General features: G+C 40.4%; 1 protein-coding gene across 4 annotated transcripts in view; it reads left to right on the top strand.

The window, feature by feature from the left end:
• Nucleotides 1-22,542, top strand: part of Dock4 (dedicator of cytokinesis 4) — a 406,069-nt gene that overhangs the window by 262,669 nt on the left and 120,858 nt on the right. For all 4 annotated transcript variants that reach the window (XM_036206392.1, XM_036206395.1, XM_036206394.1 and 1 more), the window contains exons 17-23: nucleotides 4,009-4,165; nucleotides 9,417-9,514; nucleotides 9,611-9,694; nucleotides 9,876-9,976; nucleotides 11,415-11,496; nucleotides 12,753-12,923; nucleotides 19,305-19,497. In XM_036206392.1, coding sequence (XP_036062285.1) covers nucleotides 4,009-4,165; nucleotides 9,417-9,514; nucleotides 9,611-9,694; nucleotides 9,876-9,976; nucleotides 11,415-11,496; nucleotides 12,753-12,923; nucleotides 19,305-19,497 — 886 coding nt within the window. The remainder of the gene's footprint in view (nucleotides 1-4,008; nucleotides 4,166-9,416; nucleotides 9,515-9,610; nucleotides 9,695-9,875; nucleotides 9,977-11,414; nucleotides 11,497-12,752; nucleotides 12,924-19,304; nucleotides 19,498-22,542) is intronic.

Raw genomic sequence — 22,542 nt, forward strand, 5'->3', positions numbered from 1 at the left:
CTATAGGGTCTAGAATAACTTCAGAAAGAAGCCTGGGAATAGCTTCAGTGGATACCAGGGCTGGGTTTGGCAGTCATTCCATAGATGTACAAAGCACAGGTCAAGCTGAGATGGGAGACCAGAGCATGTGCCAACCTATAGCCCAGGTGCAATTAAGAATGGGATGTTTGGGTACACAGCTGATGTGTTCCAGGTCCTGAGAAGGAACAGGTGGGAAGCAGATGTGCAGGAATCCGGAATATCCCCTTGCCTAAACAGTTTCCTAAAGAAGATATTTGAAGTATTTACTTTATAATTTTTCTTTAAACTGCATATATTTTCTGGAGTCTTCAGTCTCTATAATATATCTTGAAAAATAAAAGAAACCATTTGGAACTGTGACAGCAGAAGAGAATGGTGAACTGTTTATTATATTAATACCAGTACTTGTGTTTCAGGGCAATTTTGATGGCAAGAACATCTTGTAATATTCTGACTCTGTTTCAACTCACTAGAGAGGTCTTTCCTAAGGACTTATTAAAAATGCATATATATTATTAATATTATATTAATATATATTACCACATTAAATGGTCTCAAGTACAAGAGGGATTCTGTGGTTAAACTATTGTCTGTTACCAAGACACTAGCATTAGAAATATTTGAGCAAATATAGAGTGTAGTTCAGATGAGTATCATTTTTTAAAAATCTTTTAATTAACTATATATATATATATATATATATATATATATATAGAGAGAGAGAGAGAGAGAGAGAGAGAGTGTGTGTGTGTGTGTGTGTGTGTGTGTGTGTGTGTGGAGACTGACAGAGGCAAGAAGAGGGTATCAGATTTCCTGGAGCTGGAGTTACAGGTAGTTGTGGCATACCTGATATGGGTTCTGGGAACCCAACTTGTCCTCTGGAACAGTAGGAAGTACTCAAACCCTGAGCCATCTCCCCAGCCCCTAATTTTTAATATATTTATTTATTTGTGTGTGTATGTGTATGATGTTTGCATGTGAGAATGCATGTGAGCCATGTTACACATGTGGAGGTCAGAGAACAACCTCCATCGTGTTGGAGGCTGGTCCTCCCTTGGTCACTGCATTTCAGGCTAGCTGGTCTGTGAACTTCCAAGGGAAGTTCACATTTTCAGGCTTGTATAGCAAGTGCCTTTGCATACTGAGCTGTATCTCTAGTTTGAATTTTATACCCCAAATGAGATAAATTGTACCCATTCTGTATCTTTTACAATATTTCACAATATTTTAATTTAAGATCACCATTGTCACTACAAAAGTAATATGCAAATCAAATAAAACAAAAACAGCATAATGCTATGTCACCATCTGCTAGCCTCTTAGCATATATTCATTTAGATGTTTTGCTGTATGAATTTGTTAAACAAATACTAATAGGTGATATGTATTTATTTTAAATCTTACTTTTGCGGTTAAAGATTTTTCCAGTCACAGGATTATTTTTTACTTATTCTTTGACAATCTCATACACGTCTATAATGTATTTTGATTTTGTTCACTGTCTGTTTCTTCTCATTTTTTTCCTGCTTCCTCTAGAAACTTTCTTCTTTCTGCTTTAAATCTTTGTCTAGAAATTAATCAATATACAATTCTCGAACAATATTTGGACAGGTCAGTCTTGTCCAAATCCAAGATGATATCGGCTTTCTAGCTCCTGATTGTTGCTTAAACTAAAACAGTCCATTTTTAGACAATGCTGACTTAAGAGATGAGGCTGTGCATCCTTCAGAAGGCACCACATACTGGAGTGGTCTCATTGTTTCCCCTCCACACTCTTTAAACACATTGTCCAATGTAAGTATTTCTTAAAATGCACAAGTGGGAGACCATTGGTAAGAGGACATTGTAGTCATCACATATGTCTTCAAGTTCCCTGCATTGCTGTGATGACACCCGTCTCCCTCATGTGCACCCATGCTTATCCCTTTGACAGTGGCAAGAGATCTTAATGCTTCTGTGTGGCACTCTATGAACACCCAGTTTCTGATCAACAGTCCTCCTGCTCATTTCAGCATTAAATGACACTCTTTCACCAGATAAATAGTTACAGTAGGGGCATGAAGTTATAGTTTCTAAACCTATAATTCCTTTTATATTTGCTAACTAACATTTTGCTTTTAAACATTTGTCTTATTTGTTTATCTTTCTCTTTTATTAAGCGTAGATTCTTTTCACAAGCACTGTAAGCTACATATAGTTTCCCCTCCTTCTACTCCTTCCAGTTCATCTCCACCTCCTCTCCCATCCAGGTCCACTCCATTTCTGTCTCTCATTAAAAAAGAACAGGCTTCTAGGAGATAACAAAATATAGCAAAATAAAATTAAGATAAAATGAAAAATCATCATACTTGAAGTTGGACAAGAGAAGCAAACAGAAAAATAAAAGAGTCCCGAGAGAAGGCACAAGAATAACAGACCCACTTGTATACTGATCAGGAGTCTCATTAAAGTGCTAACTGCAAGGACCTGGTACAGACCCATGCAGGCCCTGTGCTTGCTGCTTCAGTCTCTGTGAGCTCATATGAGCCCTGCTCAGTTGGTTTAGAGGGCCTTGTTCTCTGGGTCTCCTCTGTCTCCCCCATTTCCTTCTGCCTCTTCTGTGGGGTTCTCTGAGCATTGAGGGGAAGGATTTGATAGAGACACCTCATTTAGAGATGTGTATTCCAAGGTCTCTTTCTCTGGTGATGTCTGGCTGTGGGTCTCTGTATTTGTTCCCACCTGCTGCAGTGGGAAGCCTCTGTCATGATGGCTGAATAAGGCACCGATCTGAGTATTACAAAATATCATTAGAAGTCATTTTATTGTTACTTGTTTTTCTTGTTTTTTTGAGACAGGGTTTCTCTGTGTAGCCTTGGCTGTCGTAGAACTCTCTGTGTAGACCATGCTGGCCTCAAACTCACAGAGATCCACCTGCCTCTGCTTCCCTAGTACTGAGATCAAAGGCCGCCACCACCACCCATAATCACTGCCTGCAACCTTTCCAGTTTTTTTAGGTTTTTTAGGTAGGCACTTAGTGCTATGAACTTGACTCAGAGAACTACTCTCAATGTTTCCCATAAGTTTGATTATGATATGTATTCATTTTCATTTTGTTCTAGAAAATCTTTAATTTCTTCCTTTTTTTCTGTCTTGACCTATTTTTCATTCAGTAGAGAGTTGTTGGATTTTCATGAGTTTGTAAGGTTTCTGTTGTTTTTGTTGTTGTTGATATCTGCCTTTAATCTGTAGGGGTTTGGATATGGGGGAGGTATGGATCCACAGTCAGCCTACTTGCTGCCCTAGGAGGATGGCTCTTGAGTGAGTAGGGCGTGCCCGCTGTGGTTGATGGCTGAGACAAAGGCACACATGGGAGGAAGGACCTTAGAAGGGGAAGGTCTGTAGGATCCCCAAGAGACGGGAACAAAAAAAGGTTGGGAAAGCTGCCACAGGTGTTCTGCCAAGGAGCTGGGGAATTGTCTGGGGGACAACACTAACATTTTCTTTGAAATAGAGCTTTTCCTCATTCCATGGGACAGTTAGATTACCTAAAACTGGTGGTTTTCAAGGTGATGACAGTTCAACAGCTCTTATATGGCATGTTGGAGAAGTAGAAGCATCTTTTGAAAAAAGTCTTCTGACCATTGTCAAATGGGTTTCTTTGGCATTTCTAGCGTCTCCCAGACCTGGTTGAAGCCTATTTATAAAATCTAAGTCTTCTAACAAGACAATGAGGTTTTAGGCAAGGACAACAGGAATCCTGAGTGGTTCAATATCTTGACAGGATGATTCACATTTGGAGTGACAAAGCTTGGAACTCAACTCAAATTGATCAGAGACCAAAATCCATACTTAATTATTTTACACATTTTTGGTGGATTTCCCTGAAAAGCCAAATTCTGTTTATAATGCCATTCGGGAATGTTTCCAGTTCATAAATGTAGAAGAGGAAATTATGCTCAATAATTCTTCTGAGATCAAGCCTACCATTCTTAATGTTTTTTTTCACAGTGTGAAGAAAACACAAACCTTCAGGATACTACCCGCTACCTCAAGCTTCCATTTTCCAAGGTCATCTTTCTTGGGAACAATAATCAAACCATGAAGGCCACAAAGGAATCCTTTTGGATAACATCATTTCTCTGCTCTACAAAACTCACCCAAAATGGTAATGCATGAAAGCCCCACATAAGGGATGTATGATACCATTTTACTTGACAACCCCCCACCCAAGGGCATGTATGAACTGTATGTATTTTGGTAAGCATATTTGGCAAGGATTAATGCATTTAAGAACTTTGCACTAGGAAAGTTATTGATTCTTTCATTTAGGATTTCTGATCAAGTAAAAACAGTAGTGACCCCATGCATGCAATTTAATGACTTAAGAGTTAGCCCAGTGTTGAAAGTTAAGTGTCAACTAACTCTTCAAATAACCCATTAAAAGCCAAGCTCACTTAACACAAGAAAAGATGGAAGTGCCACCACTTTAAATCTCTTGTTTTATAGCCCCATAAACAGTGCTAATTGCAGGCTTTAGGATAAAGCTTGTTTGTTGTTGTTGTTTAATTAGATGGATATTGCTTTTCTGGGTAGCATTGCTTTTTATGTCATTGATTGTTTAGCAAGTTATGATTAATAAAGCAAGTGCACCTCCCTGGCAAATTGTTGTAAAAACTGTGTTTGTAATGAAAGAAGTAAATTAAACATTTTTTAATTTTTTATACTTGCCATATACAGCTACTGGCTAGCACCCTGAGTACTGTATTAATAAATTAGATGCAATATATTGAGAGGAATCACTTCATTACAAGGCATTGTATTTCATGCAGCTCCTATATCTAAGTTTTTTTTTTTCTTGTATTATGGAACAATGTGTGGAAAGAAATAGTTGTTTCAAAATGTAGTGTCAAAAAGGCAGCAAAACATAGCACTATAGTAGTCACCCCCTTTTAATTCTGTCTCAGTTACAAGACTACCATATTTACCTAAGACACAAAGTTCAGTTCAGCTTTCCTAGACTTTAATAATATCCAGTGTTTAATGGTTTAGCAAATCTGACCTCCTAACTTGACTCAATGACCTATAAATAAAGCATTTACCAAACCTCAAGTGTTTGCCCCATGAAGATAATAAAATCACTTGGCTTGCCATACAAAATTTAGTCATCCTACATAGGGTTTTTGTGTTCCTATGTAGCTCTTCCTGTTAATTAAATGTCCTAACTGGGATGTTTCAGGGTTGTGTTTATTGGATATTGTTGCTACAACAATCAGCACAAACTTTCTGGCTTGAAATGACAGAAATTTCCTATGGCTCAGGAGTCAGGTGTAAATCCCTTTCATGGCAATGTTGCTGCATCTCTTCTGGAGGTTGTAGGGGAAAGTCTTTTTTTTTTCCTCATCTTTTCTAGTTTCTAGAAGTAATCTGTATTGCTAGGATTATGGCCCCCTTTTTCTTCAGAAGCTGCCAGGGCAACATCTTTAAATTTCTCTAATTCTGACTCTACAAGTTTTTAAGGTCTCTTGTGATTTCTTGGAAAACCCAGCCATCTCTCTCTGTTATCAGAAATTTGAGCATATTACAATGTTTCTTTGTCAATATAAGGTAAACATACCATTTCTAGGAATTAGGATATAGACATATTTGAAGGTTGTTATCCTGCCTACCACTTAGGTAAACTGATAAAATTGCCAGAATTTGCTTAAAGTGTTAGAATTATAAACATAAGATAGGAGAAACCAGGTCCTAAAGACTCAAAACTGCTTCCTTATAAAACAAAGAGAAAATTTCATGTAAATAGCAAAAATTAACTATTCATGAAACCTTATATTAAATGTCTGACTGTATGAAGATGGGGTCAGTATTTTGAGGGGTTCCTGACTCGATGAGGCTACTGAAACATGCTTCATGACTATATTGATGTTGATTAACCTTGTCAATGTAAGTTAGCTCAGAATGAGCCAAGAAATGAATAGTGTATTTCAAAAGATAGGAAGGGGTTAGAGGTCAATCTATCTTTCTGAGATTTGCATCCTAGGTATACATCTCTATGTAGAAGCAAATTAGAATTAATTCCAGTTCCAAAGTGGAATTAAATTGGTGTGCATTCATTTTACCAGACTTGGAAAAACCACAAATTATATGTCCCTTATAATTGGACACTTAGCAAATGATGTGGTCTCAAGGAGTAGTCTCAGAGCAGATCTGCACTCAGGATTCATGGTAGGTCTGCCTCTTCTTGCTGTGGGGAATCCAGCATTGTTCATGGCTAGTGCTCCAAATCCAGACCACTCTGCAAATGTTTCCCATGGACAGATCAAATAGATTCTTCAAACTTCTTTACAGGAATAGGGGACTAGGGGCGGTGGTACATGCCTGTAATCCCACTAGAGGTGGTGGTACACGTCTAATCCCAGCACTTGGAAGGCAAAAGCAGGAGGATCAAGAGTTCAAGGGATTCCTTGCCTACATAATGAGTTCTAGGACAGCCTAGGCTACATGAGACCATGTCTCAAATACACAGATACACACACACACACACACACACACACACACACACACACACACACACACAATTAATGAGGAGTAATTACATCTTCATTTATACTTAGTAGGCCAGATGCAAAAGTATACTTAATATGTACTCCTTGAATAGAATGTAGAAAATTAATCATTTCAATGGTAGAGCATTTCTCCTGATATCCATCTAGCATATTTTCAGATGACTGAAGCAGACCTAGGGGAAGACAGTTTTGCCTTAACTCTGAATACTATATGCACACAATTGATTACAGCTGTTAAGGTCAGAGCCTGGACCCTGATAATCCTAACAAATTGGCTTGACCACCTGTTTCCAGTAACCCATTATACAGAAAAATTAATAGTAGAAAGGAGATTTATTCAATGCAGCCACATCGGGGATAGGAACAAATTAAAGATCTAGTGAGCTCCCAAGTCTGACGTTAGGGTGCTGACGTGAGGCTTGGGTTTAAGGAATGAGCACGGAATATACTTAATTGAGTAATCCCAGTCAAGGTCCTTTCCATCATCATCGTTTCTGCTCTAGTCTCCCTTACAAGATGTTACAACAAGTTGTCAGAACTGTGAGGAATCTCTTCCTGGGAGGCAAGTTTCTCCTCTGGGTGGCACCAGACTTCCAGGATTTTCTTTCTCCCAGGATGGGACTTCTAGGGAAATGCCAGTGTCACTGGGGCCATTGTTTCAGTCTTCTGATAGCTGAGGAGATGATACAAGTGTGTCTTTAGGGCACCTCCGTTTCCGTGAGGATGATCCCACAGACAGACAGACCTTGTTTGATCTATAGTTCACTGCAGGATGAACATCGAGATTCATTAGCCTGCTTCAGGAAAGATGGCAATGTCTGGAATCCTGCAGTCAGTTTTCTGGCTCTGTTCATGAGGTCTTATACCCAATTCCCACTACAACCTGGGAAGCGCTCTTTCCTCTCCACATGGCTCTAGGTTCTGCTGCCTTCAGTTGTCCCTACTTTAAACAAATGGAAGGAAGAGCCAGGACAAGGGAGAAGAGCTGGGATGGGGGTAGAATGGGAATCAAGGGGAGACAGCAGGAAAAAATGCACTGGGAGACTTCAGAAGAGAAGATGCTAGGGAAGGATGGCACCCGCAAATTCGATGCCAGAAGAAGGAGAGAAAGAAAGGCAAGCGACTCAGGAGAATAGCAGAACCCTGTGGGGCCTTTGTGGAGTTGATTCTGAAATATAACCAGTCAGTTTTCAAAAGGGTTCACTTATGTTGCAGGGTGTTTGAGTTATTATGAATGTTAAACAATTTACGGGTTTCTTTAATGAACTCATTATAAATTTGTATTTTGAAGTCAGTTCCTTAAAATTTTCTCAGTGTTTTCATTTCAAATCCTCTTTCTCTCTGTTTATTGTGGATAAACATCCCTATTTGGTACAAGGTTCAGTGTGTAGTGAGCAGGAAGTTTTGGACTAGGTGATATTTGAATATATGTGAATTATTTGGAGGATGAAACCCAAGTCTAAACACAGGATTCGCTCCTGTCTCATGTGCACCCTATGTACATAGCCTGAAAGAAAGTTTTATATACGTTCTCTGTGCCGGCATTTTGGCTGCTCCATTGTGGGAGGACAGTGATAATATATATGGTTCTGGAGTTTAGAGCGTTTCAGAGTTTTGCTTTTCATATTAAGCATCCTTGATTTGCAATGGAATTTTCGCTCTGAGGTCCTTCTTTGCAGTTTTCCTCTAGAATATGGCTTTGGTAGACTCTCTTCTTTTCTGCCCTTCTTACCTTAACCACTTCCTTGGTTTCACAGAGTTTGGAATCATTGCTTGTTGTCCTGGTTTCCTTGTTGGTCCTTCTGTCTTTCACCAAGCCCCATGTAGGTTCATCTTGAAAGCAGAGCTTTGAAGCGAATATTTTGCTGTTCAATACGGAAAATCCTCTCTGGCCCATCTCTTGGCTTCTGAGCACAAACACTAGCCCTGGCAGGTTCCTCTGCCCCATGCCTTCCCTAGCTTGGAAGTTCTTACTGTCCTTATTGACCCCCAGATGCCATCACCCCTGATTCTTTGGAGACTAAGGAAGCTTAGGCCATAATGCCACCTCCCTGAGATAGTTTAAATTCTGTCCAAGAAAGATGGGGGCAGAATTTGCCCCTTCTAGCCTTGAAAGGCAGATTGAAACATGAATCCACCTGTCAGTTTCAGAAGACAACTGGAAGAGGTACAGCTGACTATCTGCTTGTTCATACGCTGTGGTAGAAGATGGCCTGGAAGGCCAGAAACAGGCACTCTTAAGTCCCAAGATTCACTGACTGGTCTGCTAGCACATTGGGCTTGTAGTCACAGTAACTGCCAATGTGTGGGCCTGAGGTTTTACTTAACAGTCTTAACAATCAAGAAGACCTTCATTGCTGGTTAGCATCGGTTGCTAGGAAGAGTGTTTGTTTTTTTAGGTGTCTAAGCATGAATCAAGCTGGTTTTTACCTACTGGAAAACTCTTACTAGGCGATGACAGAAAAAGTTACAGCACATATCTGGTGGCTGCTTACACTGTTCTAAGTACTGAGGATACAATTGGGCCATGCTCAGCTCTATTTTTTGGAGTTTACAGTCAAGTTGGGGCATAGAAAACTTCAGGCTAAAGCTAAGTGCTTCTGTGAGGCAGGAGCATGTGGAAGGGATGGGGAACCTTACAGGACAACACCTCCTCCAAGGAGAAATGAGCAGCAAGCAGGGACCCTGGGGATAATTAACATACCCTTAAGTAAATACCCTCCCAGAGCACAGAGGCTTGCCCAGTGTGGGGTTGGGGTAGGCAGTGCATTTAAGAAGTCGCTTTTACCAGTGTGTTCATGAGAGGGGCTGTTCTCTATAAAAGCAACTAATCTTCTTTTTCTGTTTGAAAAGGTGATATGCTTGATCTTTTGAAATGGAGAACCCACCCAGACAAGATCACAGGCTGTCTCTCTAAGTTAAAAGAAATCGATGGCTCAGAGATCGTAAAGGTAGACTCTGCTTCCTTACACTTGGAAACTCAAGAGCACTGGGAAGAGGGCAGTGTGGCCTACTCATGGGCCTTCTTTTATTTCTTTAATCCACAGTTTCTACAAGACACACTGGATACACTATTTGGAATATTAGATGAAAATTCCCAAAAATATGGCTCTAAAGTGTTTGATTCTTTGGTAAGTCTACATTTTCTTAATAATATTACAAAAAAAAAAAATTGTGCCTTGCAATCTTGACTTTAGGAAAGCTGTTTCAGAAATGACCACTTGATAATGGAAGAGTTGATTTACTTGTTTATTTTTAACAGACAAAGAAATGACTGGCATTTGGTTTTGTAAAACTCAATTTTATTCTTAGGTCCACATAATAAATTTGCTGCAAGATAGCAAGTTCCATCATTTTAAGCCTGTCATGGACACTTACATCGAGAGTCACTTTGCTGGGGCACTTGCGTACAGGTAGGCCCTTTAGCTTGTTACTGGCTTCGAAACTGCCTTTTACACTTGCGCAAAAGCCTGAGCAGCGGCATAGGAAGACATAACTATAAAGGAAGAGAGGCAGACAGGAAACTACTCAGCTACCAAACCCTGTCCTCCCTCCTCACGCCCCCCTGCCCAATGGCTGTAACTTATTTTGATTAAAAGGGAAAAAAGAAGAACTTCCTGAAGTCTGTTCCTTAACTGCGTGCCTTTCTGCTCATCTCCATTTCACCAGACGTACTTTGGTCTAAGATGTCAAGGTTCTTCTCGGTTTTGCCTGTATGAGTTCTATTTTTATATTGCACCACCTTAGAGATGGCTTAGACAATTATGAATGGAAAGCAACCTTTGCCTTCATCCCTGTTCCAGGTTGTTTATTCAGCTATTAATGTTTACAGAGTGCCTTTGGTGCTCTAATGGACAGACCTGGTCCCTGGCCTCAAGCCATTTTGTCATTGAAGTCTACCATTAGATAGTAGCTGCCTCGACAGCTTGGGTTCTATAAGTAGAGCAAAGGGCGATGAGTAACGTCCTCCTTCAGCTTTGCCTGCCTTCAGAAAGCCTTGTTAATAATTGCCCCAAGGCAGCTGCACACCAGGCTTTATACATTGATCTGAAGACTTGTTCCCTGACCAGTGGAATTGGGATTATCTAAATGGAGTCCAGCCAGCTAACTTTCCATGCATAGGGTTTGTGTTTGTTTGTTGGTCTTTCCACCATTAAAAGAAGAAGAAGAAGAAGAAGAAGAAGAAGAAGAAGAAGAAGAAGAAGAAGAAGAAGAAGAAAACTACTACTGAACTGTTTCCTAGAAATTAGGAACTAGCCAGCATTTATTTCAGTGAGTCTGTAATCTTAAAAGTTGTGAGTTGTTGTTTATTTTTAGTTTTGATTCTTAAAATAAGGTACAATAAACCAGTAACAAGAGACCAACTTTCTCTTCTGGAGTGGCCCCTTCATGGGCATGCTCTGACTTTCAGCCTTGTTCTTTTCATGGTGAGAAGGTTGGCCTGATAAATGCAGGGGTGTGGCTTGTAGTGGACCAGTTTGCCTTCATGCCCCTCCCACCTCTTACCTGCAGCTAAACAGTCACCCTTGCAGTGGTCAGGGGGTTGGGAAAGAAGGAATCCCAATGAGCAGTTGTCCGAGATAGCTCATGACAGCTCTAATCCTGGGGGCAACAGGACACCTCCAGACTGAGGGCAATCTGGGTGGACAGAGTGTGCTTCTGTCTTAAGTTTCAAAGCAGTTAGTGATGCTGACCTGCAATTTCAATAAAGTTATCTCGGAGCAGCCTGGCAGGAGAGTAAGACCTTACAGAGAAGAAAGTGTCTTCTTGATACACGTGCATGTCACGTTTATTGTCATTTAATTGAGAATTACCTGTTCTGCAATCTGCACATTTCTCCTTGTGCTTTAGAGATCTCATCAAAGTGCTCAAGTGGTACGTGGACAGGATAACAGAAGCGGAGCGGCAAGAACATATCCAGGAGGTGCTGAAGGTAATAACACACTGTTGAAAGCCGATAACAGAGTCTACAAAGCTGGTGCATGGTGATTGCAGACTAATTGCTTTCTTCTGCACAGACAGTAATTGGCGATGATATATTACTGACATTCCAATTCAAGGATCTTAATCAGTTCATGGCTGCTCCAGAGCTGATGAAATTTGAAAGGGACTTTGCCAGACCTGTCCACTGGAACATGCTGGGGATTGAATCCTTGTTCCTCTGGGTTCCTGTCACTGGAGATGACATCCAGGATGGACAAGAGAAGTGGGGACATGAGAAAAGACTGCAGATGAGCAACTAATTAAATTTGAAAATTTCTGCCTGCTTCATACACCTGACAGAGCTCTGAGAACCCTTTATCTCAAGTTTTAAGAGACAATAGGGTCACCCAATAGGGATCAAAATGAAGACACCTGAGGCTTTACCGGGTCTCATAATTTAGTAAGTCCCACATCTCTGGACCCAGGGTACTGAGCCAACAGTCATGTTAACATAACCTTCCAGCATGTTGAAGAAAACAAATTTCCCAGCTCCCAAATTCCTTTCCTTTCCTTCCTACCCCTTCCTTCCCTCTCCCTCTCTCTCTATGGCATCGGGTCTCATTAAGTAGCCCAGGAGAGACTCAAACTCTCAACCTTCATGTATAACTCTCTTAAGTAAAGAACACAGATTTGGGGCAAAGGATTTAGTTCAGTAGTATGTGCTTGCCTAACAAGCATGAGGCCCTGGGTTCATCCCCAATACTGCCACAGAGAAAAAAATACATTCTTAAAGGGGTAAAGCCCTAGCTGTCCCCTGATTCATATTGAGACTACTCTATGTGGTGTCAGTAGATAAATAGATAATGCATACATAAAGTTTTATGCATATATAAAAAACAGGCATTTTCTTTCATTATCAATTTATTCTCTTGGTCTGCTTGAAAATAAAATGCTAAGTGGCAAATCACTTTTGAAAGTAGTCATCAGCTAAATTTAAAAAAAATAGCTATTTGAAGATCAAAAATATTCAATGTTTCTAACTTCAGAATTATAAAGAATTTTTAACATGTTTTGCTTCTTTGGCATCAAAGGAGAATGGCTTTTCCCCTCTAAGTGCATATCATTCAAAAATCTCACTGCGCCTCCAGTTTTTGGATGAATTATTTAAAAGTCTAACACTGTTCTGTGATTTTTTTTTATGCTATGTCATTGTGACATAAATACTCTCAGAGTCTTTGAAGCTAACTTTCTAACCTTTTTTCCAAGGCACAAGAATACATTTTTAAGTACATAGTTCAATCCCGAAGGTTGTTTTCCCTTGCCACGGGTGGGCAGAATGAAGAGGAATTCCGCTGCTGCATCCAGGAGCTCCTTATGTCTGTCCGCTTCTTTCTTTCCCAAGAGAGCAAAGGCACTGGAGCGCTATCTCAGTCACAGGTAATTGTTTTCCGTCTCTGCAGACTGGAAGGAAACTGCAGCTGCAGTGTGTTTGGTTCCACACACCAGCTCCGTGTGTAGCCTGGCTGCCTTTCCCCTGTAGCTTCCCCATCACCAGGTTAGACATTGAAGATCCTGGGACTCTAAGCACCAGCCAAACAGAAGCAGCTCCATCCCCAGGTCCCACACTAGGGTAGAGGCAACTTGCATCAGCCATGCTTTATAATATGAATCTTAAAAGGTCTTATTAATAAAAACAATCCTGGGGCCAGGTATTGGGGTGAACACTGAAAGATCAGAGAGACAGAACAGGCCACAGCTAACCTCACTTCGACAACTTCTCAACCTGTTTCCTCAAACTAGAAGCCTCTAAGTCCTCATGGGGAATGAATCTCAGTTGAACTGCTGCTAAAAGCCTAAAAGCTTAATCAAGCTCTAATTCCTGGTCCTTATGCCTTGTATACCTTTCTGCTTCGTGCCATCACTTCCTGGGATTAAAGGCATGTGTCACCATGCCTGGCTGTTTCCAGTGTGGCTTTGAGCTCACAGAGATCCAAATGGATGTCTGCCTTAGGAATGCTATGATTAAAGACTTGAGTGCCACCATTTTTTGGCTTCTATATCTAGTGACTGTTCTGTTCTCTGACCCCAGATAAGTTTATTATGGTGCACAATATATTTGGTAACACAATATCACTACAATGCTTCTCTTTAACAGAACACATATCCTCAACTAGGGGACTAGAATTTCACTAAAGCCAATCTGTCCTGGTTCTTTTCCTTCAGCCTTACACTGCTTTTTTTTTCTATCAACTTGAGAATCATTCTTTGGACTCTGCTGAATTCCATGTTGCTTTCTTTTATCTTACTTACTGTGATCTTCTTGGGACTGATGGTCTAAGACCAACGTCAATTCCATGCTGCCAAATTCTGTGACTGGCAGAAGCCTATCGTGTGTGTGCTTGGGATGCGCACCTGCACCAATATGTTGTTAGCTGTTTTCTTTTGAGACAGGGTGTCATGTGACCTAGTCTGGCCCCCACCTTTCAAGGGCTGGGATGGCAGATTTGCATTAGCATGCCTGGCTCTGATTTTCTTTTTGTATTTGTTTTTGGTCCTTTATTATTGTGTTTTAAGTTCAGGATCCATATACATTCGAAATAGCATCGCCTTTAATGCATTCTAAGAGACAATTCTTAGTATGTCTCTCCATAATTTCTCAATTCTTCTTATATATTTTTAATTCTGATGGCTTGCTTAAAACCTGCCAAATAGAGAAGCAGCCTCCCACCATCCCCTGGAAACTTAAAAGCTTTGATAACTAGAGCTTAAAATTGAAGATGAGACCAAACTGTGTTCCAGTGTTGATGTAATTTCGAGTCACGTGGCATGTGGAAGGCCTCCCATACAGTGTCCCAGGACCAGAAGTCACATTCCCCTGATTACAGCTCTGTGCTTTTCCTGACAGTTTAGGCAGCTAGTCTTGTCATTTTCTTCCTTACAGATATGGACTCATTTTCCATCTGGGCCAGCATATAACACAAGCTCTTTTAAATGTCATTCTGTACTCTAGAGTTAACAGTACAATCAGTATCAGAGAACTTGCCAGAGACCTCAAAAGCAAAGATCTACCTTGCCAGACCTGACTTGCAGCAGTTAATAATTTAAGAAGAATAATGCAGTAGGCTCACCACATATTCCTTAGAGTTCTCAGAATCTACAAAAGTCTTTGTGATTAGGGTTTTACCCTGAAACATCTCTTAGCCATTTTTAATCGCAGAAACCAGGTACCTTTAATTGCTATGGTTCTGCAGGGGGCTGCAGCCTTACTGTTTCTACAACATTTTGAGTTCCGTTGCTCTTGGTTTTCAGAGTTCTCTTCCACAGTCAAGCTTTAAAGACTACTTGGACTGTTACTCTTTAAGTATATAAAGTTTCTGAATGTGCTAACAATCCTTCTCAAGTCATTCTCTACTTTGTTTGCTGTTTATTTATATATGTTACTGTGATGGTTTTATTTTTAGTTTGATGCAAAGTCAGAGTTTAAGATTATGAGAGATTGGTTTCCTTTAATAAACAAAAGGAGCACTGGTTCCCCCAATATTTTGGCAGTAAGGTTACTAACACGTTTCTTCCCATACCAAGTTCACTGTTGACCCCACACTGCTCTTCAGAAAAGTAAGATGGCAGTAATTTGGTTGGTGTGGCATGCTAATTTTCTGTTGACATTGACATACCTTAGCTTGATGACTTTAAACAATTTATTTATTGGGTTCCAGTTTTCTTGGTCAGGAGTCTACACAGGCTTGGTTGATTTTTTTTAAGAGTTTTCCAAAGTCAAAATCAGAACTTGATTGCTTCCTGAAGCCTTTGGAAAAGAATAGGACCTTTCAGACTGTTGGCAAAAATTTGAAGGCTGCCAATGAAGGCTGGAGGGATGGGAGGTGCTCTGTCTTTTGGAGGCCATTCTGAATGTTTTTCACATATGGTTGCTTCAAATCCAGCAGCCATATGCTGTGCTGTTTCTATGCTCAGAATCTCTCTAGGACTTCTGCAACTAAATGAAAAACCAACAACAACAACAAATGCCAAAAACAAAAAACAAAAAACAACAAAAAAAACAAAGACAACAAGAAGAACCTAAAGGTTTGTGCTTAGGTCAGGCCCACCTGTATTATCTCTGTATTTAAAAATCAGATAAGAAGCATCCTTCATTTTGCATGGTCAGTCATCTTAGAATTGTATCTACCTCATCCAGAGCCAAGGATCCCACTGCCCCAAGTTTCTAGACTGTTAAAAGGAGAAACTTATTTTACTGGCTTGACGTTGTGGGAGTCTTTCTCATATGACTTTCAACCCAAGGCACACCCTGATTTGCTGGAGGCAAAGACAGCTTCTCAGCATTCATCAAGCAGGCCAAGGGATTGCTATTCAATGGGTCTGCTCATCAGTGGGCCAAGGGATTGCTACCCAATGGGTCTGCTCATCAGTGGGCCAAGGGATTGCTACTCAAGGGGTCTGCTCATCAGTGGGCCAAGAGATTGCTATTCAATGGGTCTACTCATCTTAGGCCTGGTAGGAAGATTCATTTATTCTTCCTAGCCAAAGCCCAGCTTGACTTTCTTGGACAGCCCTCCCTTGGACAGTCAGTACCTAGAACCAACTCAGCTGGTGTTGTCATTGGTATCTATTTCCCATTCTGTTCACTGACTCCTGCCCCAGAATCTCCTGGAAAAAAAAGGAAGGGCAAAAGGAATAAAGGCCCAAAACCTTGCTGCAAATTCCTTGTAATTATTTTTCTCTATTTGTCTCAGGGCACAGGAAGGTCAAAACCAAAATGTACTTTTATTTTTATTTTCAGTAATAGCTTTTAGCTTGTCCCATTGCAGCTGGCTTCCTGCCCTCACCATAAACTCCTTTTGCTGTATGCTTCTTAGTGGTCATATGATAAAGGTACCTTACATTTCAGGCACATTCAGACTGTTTTTTGAAGTAAAGAATTATAATAAAGAATTCAGGAATATATTAAGAATACCGAAAGTAGATAATTAGAAAGATAGACTAGTTGACTTTTTTATTTTACTTTTATTGATTGTACTCCATTTTTGTGACTCAGTTCTTTGCAGAGTACACTGAAGATTATATAGTCTTTAGCAGGGGATACCAAGGTACTCATTTTAAGAATATTCAAGCCAATGAATAGTTTTTGAGGAGCAAGCATGACATTTTTATTTAGAAAGAGAAATAAATCACAATAAAATGCATTTGAGAATAAGAGGGGCTATGGCTGTAGCCCAGTTTGGAAGACTGCTTGTCAGGCTTGCACTACAAAGCTAGGCTTTACCCTCAGGACCAGTAAGAACAGGTGTAGAGGTACACAACTGTTATCCCAGCGCTTAGAAGAGGAGGCAGGAGGATCAGAGGAATTCAAGGTCATTTTTGCCTACATAAGTTTGAGAATACCCCAGCCTGCATAATGTCCTGCTTTAAAAAAATATTAAAAAGTTAAAATTATTTTAAAAATATATATTTTTATTAATTTCTGGATACTGATATACACTATATGGTTTCTGTAAATGCATTCAGTCCTGTATGTTAAATCTATAATCTTTAAGAGTAAAGAATCCTAACTTTTATATCTTGTATAACTTTTCTATCTTATTGATAGCTTTAGCATTAAGAACAGAGTTTAGGCTCTTGTGGATACTTTTTACTGCATTGTCTGAACACTAAACTTAAGAGGCTTAAATTTGGCTCTACGTTTGCATCATCAGAACGTGTTCACTCCAGCACACAGTGACAGGCCATCCTGGCATATCAGAATGTGTGGCCCTCCCTCCATGGGCAGATGTAAGGTTGCTTGATGACTCCATTGCCTCCTGTCTCTGGGCTTTGCACAGGCTTCCCTGTGATGTCTGATCTTAGCCCAGTTGGTTTGGGTTTTTGTTTTTGTTTTTTTCCCTTTAGGTTATGCCTCTTGGCATTTGATGATCACATTGATTTTTTTTTCTCTAAAAAATGACAAATGTATTTGTTTTCATTAAAAATTGTTTGTGGTCTTTAAATACTTGGAGCAATATGAGGAACTCGTCTAGTGATCTGTTTATTACAGCCTTGAAAAGCTTACAGGACAAAATGGCTTCCCAAAGTCACAGTGCTGATTAGAAGCAAGGCTGCTGCATATAGCCAAATTTTCTTGTTCTGGCCAGGATTTCCTCCTAAATGTAGATGTAACCAGCTTGTTAAATAAGAAACACAGAACCGATTGCAGAGTTAAAAACCACGAGGTCAGAGCAAAAGCGGAAAACCTTACCCTTCACTGCTTCTCGGTTCTTCCTCTCCGCAAGAGACCTACTTCTGTGCGTCCTGTCTATTTAAAGACTTTCTGTTCTGTTTTCTCATTGGTTGTAAATCCAGCCACATGACCTCCTTGTCACTGCCTGTTTGTACAGACCTCCAGGTCGTCTATGGTTGGTATTGAGATTAAAGGCGTGTGTCTGCCATGCTGGCTGTGTCCTTGAACACACAGAGATCCTCCTAGCTCTGCCTCTCAAGTGCTGGGATTAAAGGCGTGCCCCACTACTGCTTGGCTTCTGCTCTGGCTTGCTCTGACCTCAAGGCAACTTTATTGACATACAAATAAAATCACATTTCAATACAAATAAAATACCACTATACCTAAATCACAAACAAAACGCCTCAGGGAATTGCTGTGTCTGGCTTCTTAAAGGGAAATGAGATTTAAATGAGTAGTTCAGAAAATTCCTCCAAAAAGAAATGTAATCTCGGGAACCAGAGCTCCGGCCTCAGCTGTGCATGTTCAATCATGCTGTGTGTTCCTGATTCTGTGGGGTAGACCAGTTATCTTGCTAATGTCAGTGACTTTCCACAAGGTCTTCAGTCTTTATTGTGTTCTTCCTAAAATCTTTCCTACTCTGTCACACACTTTTGTTTTGGTTTAAATTTTTGCTCATTAGCTTTAGGTGACAGAGCTGATGCTCATTTTCGTTCTCCTTAAGATACCATGATAGAAGCTGGGCTGTGGTGGCACACGCCTTTAATCCCAGCTCTCAGGAGGCAGAGCCAGGCAGATCTTTGTGAGTTTGAGGCCAGTCTGGTCTACAGAGCAAGATCCAGGAAAGACGCAAAGCTACACAGAGAAACTCTGTCTCGAAAAAACAAAAACAAAAAAGATACCATGATAGAGCGAGACTTCATGGTGATAGGGAGAAACTGGGTGCTGGTTCCTAGGTATCCGAAAGGATGACCCCAGCTTAGGCTACTAGCAATAGTGGAGAGAGTACCTGAGCTGGCCTACCCCAGTAATCAGATCAGTGAAGACCCTAACTGTCATCAGAGTAACTGATGGAGGCAGATGCAGAGATCCACAGCCAAACACCCGGCCGAGCTCCAGGAGTCCGGTTGAAGAGAGAGAAGGGGCATTCTATGAGCAAGGGACATCAAGATCATGATGAAGAAACCTACAGAGACAACCAAACCAAACTAGGGAACTCACAAAATTTAGATCAACAGCTGTGGAGCCTGCATGGGACTGGGCTAGGCCCTCTGCATAAGGAGATAGTTGTATAGCTTGATCTGCTTAAGGGGCCCCCTGGCAGTAGGATCAGGATCCATCCTTGGTGAATAAGCTGGCATTTTGGAGCCCACTACCTATGGTGGGATACCTTGCACAGCCTTGATGCTGGGGGAGGGGCTTGGACCTGCCCTTACTGAAGGTATGTATATAAAATGAATTAAAAAATTCTTAATTAAAAGAATATTGTGACAATTCCTAAACTTGGTGACATGTTTCATCTCTTTTTTTTTTCTTTTTCTTTTTTTGGCATCTATAATTCATTTAAACTCCCCATTTGGTTTAAGGCTGTGTTCCTGAGCTCCTTCCCAGCTGTGTACTCAGAACTGTTGAAGCTCTTTGATGTCCGAGAAGTGGCCAACTTGGTACAGGACACTCTGGGCAGCCTGCCGACCATCATGCATGTGGATGATTCCCTACAGGCAATTAAGCTCCAGTGCATTGGCAAAACCGTGGAGAGCCAGCTGTACACCAACCCAGGTATGGTGGTGATTCTCTAGAGTAAAAAGCTGTGTCTAGAAAGCCATTCTTCATATTTTGTGGCCAATGGTCAAAGAAGCAATTAAAAATGAAAAGTACTTTCCCCAAAGCATGGTAATTTGCATGAGAAATGTAGGTATCAGTTAGATATAAAAGTGTGGCTAACAAAATGTCATCTTTAGACCGAATAGGCCAAGCACAGTAGCTCACAACTACTGTAGTTCTAGCTACTTAGGAGGCTGAAGTGGGCGGATCCAGAAGTTGAGGAATAGCCTAAGTGAAGTACATGCAGAAAGACCCAAGGACAAAAGAAAGAAGGGAATGGGGAGGGCACTGAGTAAATTATTGATTGTAATCACAGTTAGTGGTAGCATGGGCATGGCTCCCCTGCACACCTTGTTGTAGATTTCCTGTTATATGATCAAGAGAAAAGCAAGCTGTTCCTTCTGAGATTCCTATAGGGTACCTCATATGATCCTGTTTGTGTAGTTTTTGCAACATTTCCCACCACTTTGTGACTTAGTCACTGTTCTGTTGCTGTGAAGAGACACCACAATGCAGTCAACTTATTTTTTGTAAGTACCTTTAACTGGGGTCTTGCTTACAGTTTCATAGGGTTTGGAGTCCATGATCATCACGGTGGGAAGCATGGTGGGAGGCAGGCAAGCATGACTGTAGGTGAGAGTATGCATCTTAGGCTCAGTGAGCGAGTGAGACTGGGCCTGGTGTGGGCTTTTGAATCCTCACAGTATACTCCCAGTGACATACCTCCTCCAACAAGGCAACATTCCTAATCCTTCCTAAACAGTCCAACTGGGAACCAGACATTCAAATAGATGAGCCTACAAGATCCATTCTCATCCAAACAACTGTAGTTTGTGTTCTGAAAGTGTACAGAAGTTCTTTGTATTCTTGTTTTTTTATGTTATGCCAATACCAAGCGATCAGTTACCAGATGGATTTTGCTATACTAGGTATCAGTAAATTATGTTGCTTCTTGTTTTTTTTCCCTGAAGAAATAATGAAGTATTCATTTTATTTTAAAATTAACTTGAAGAAGTTTCCATCAGATTCACCAAGTAAAGTTTTTAAGATAGATTCTATATGGAGTTATTTTTCTATTTTAATGTTATACAAGTATATAATATCAAAAATACTGAAAAATGCATCATTTTATCATAAAACATTTTAAGCATACAGATAAAAATAAAGCATATAAGTAAATCATAAACAAAACTTAACATCAAGTATTTACTTTAGGTCTTTTATTAAGAAGTTCATCACTTTTACATTTTCATAGCTGGGTATGGTGGTGCACACCTTTAATCCCAGGACTCAGGAGGCAGAGGCAGGAGGATCTCTAAGTTCAAAGTCAGCCTGCTCTACAGAGGAAGTTCCAAGACAGCCAAGGCTACACAGAGAAACCCTGTCTTTTTGTTGTTGTTGTTGTTTTGTTTTGTTTTTCGAGACAGGGTTTCTCTGTGTAGCTTTGTGCCTTTCCTGGATCTTGCTCTGCAGACCAGGCTGGCCTCAAACTCACAGAGATCTGCCTGGCCCTGCCTCCAAGTGCTGGGATTAAAGGCGTGTGCCATCACCACCTGGCATGTCTTTAAAAAGAGAGAGAGACAGAGACAGACAGACAGAGACAGAGAGAGAGAGAGAGAGAGAGAGAGAGAGAGAGAGAGAGAGAGAAGGAAAAAAATGAAAGGAAAGAAATTCATCGCTTTCATATTATATTTTTTTATAGAAACTTCCAGAATATCAGATTCTGGGTACCATTTTCTGGTCCTTTACTATAAGATTGGCTGTGTGACCCCCCACACACACACACACAATTTCATTTCCTTTCATCTTTACATAGCATGGTACTTGCCACTCTTTCAATTAATTTTTGAACTGATATGATATTTTTATGTTATTCCATGCTGAGATATAGCCTGAGTCCATACATTTTACTTTTATATAATAATAGTTTACTAGCTTAATATTTTATCATTCATTTTATTCTCCTGTTGAAGAAGACTTGTTTTTAATGTCTTCTATTTTTCCTTTTGCTGAAATCAGTAATGCTTCAATCAATATAAAAGAAACTTCCATCTTTTGATTTCTCTTGATTAAAAGAAACAAAATCATATCATCCTAGAGCAATGGTTCTCAACCTGTAGGTCATGACCCTTTTGAGGTCAAATGACCCTTTCATAGGGGTTGCCTAAGACCATCAGAAAACATAGATATTTACATTACAATTCATTAACATAGCAAAATTACAAGTCATGAGGTAGCAACAAAATAATTGTATGGTTGGGGATCACCACAACATGAGGAACTGTAGTAAAGGGTAATGGTGTTAGGAAGGTTGAGAACCACTGATCTTAGAGAAAAGGTATTTCTTTCAGGTAGCTTCCAAACTCTGTTTCTTAGAACTGGAGGGTTATATTTCTGCAGTTGGGGACTCTTTTAGGGTTAGCAGCAGAGGTGTGGAATGGACAGGGGTCAACCAAGTCCCTAGTTCATTTCATGCATCATCTCTGTTTTCCCCAAACTGAGGAAGGTTGACTCCTGTCTCATAGGATTGTGATTTCTGCCATATGCTCATATACTGACCAGATGATTCTTCATTAGTTAAAGTGCTACACTAAAAAGTCAGCTAAGGTCATCAAAATAGATTTCCAGTGGTAAAGAAATTATTTGAGAGGATTTTATTCATTCCACAGACCCAGTTCCTTTGGATTCCTAACCTTCAATGAACAAAACAGAAAAGGCAAGATCAGAGAGCTTTTTAAGAAAAGAAGCCAACACAATCCAGAAGTTAAGATAATCAGGTCTCTGTGTAAGTGGGTGAGGATGTTTGCTAAGGTAACTCTGGAGATGTTCTGCAGGGTCTGTGCCAGGGCCCTCAAAGAGAGGCTCAGCGTCAGGATCAGGAAGTGGATAGTTGTGCCACATAGCATGGAGAAGGTAGAAGACCTAGGAACCCTGTGTGCCCTTGCCATGGGCCCATTCCCCTCCAAGGACTATGGAGAAGCAGACACCACTCACAATCAA

The sequence above is a fragment of the Onychomys torridus genome, chromosome 14, assembly GCF_903995425.1.
Source record: "Onychomys torridus chromosome 14, mOncTor1.1, whole genome shotgun sequence".
Taxonomy (NCBI): domain Eukaryota; kingdom Metazoa; phylum Chordata; class Mammalia; order Rodentia; family Cricetidae; genus Onychomys; species Onychomys torridus.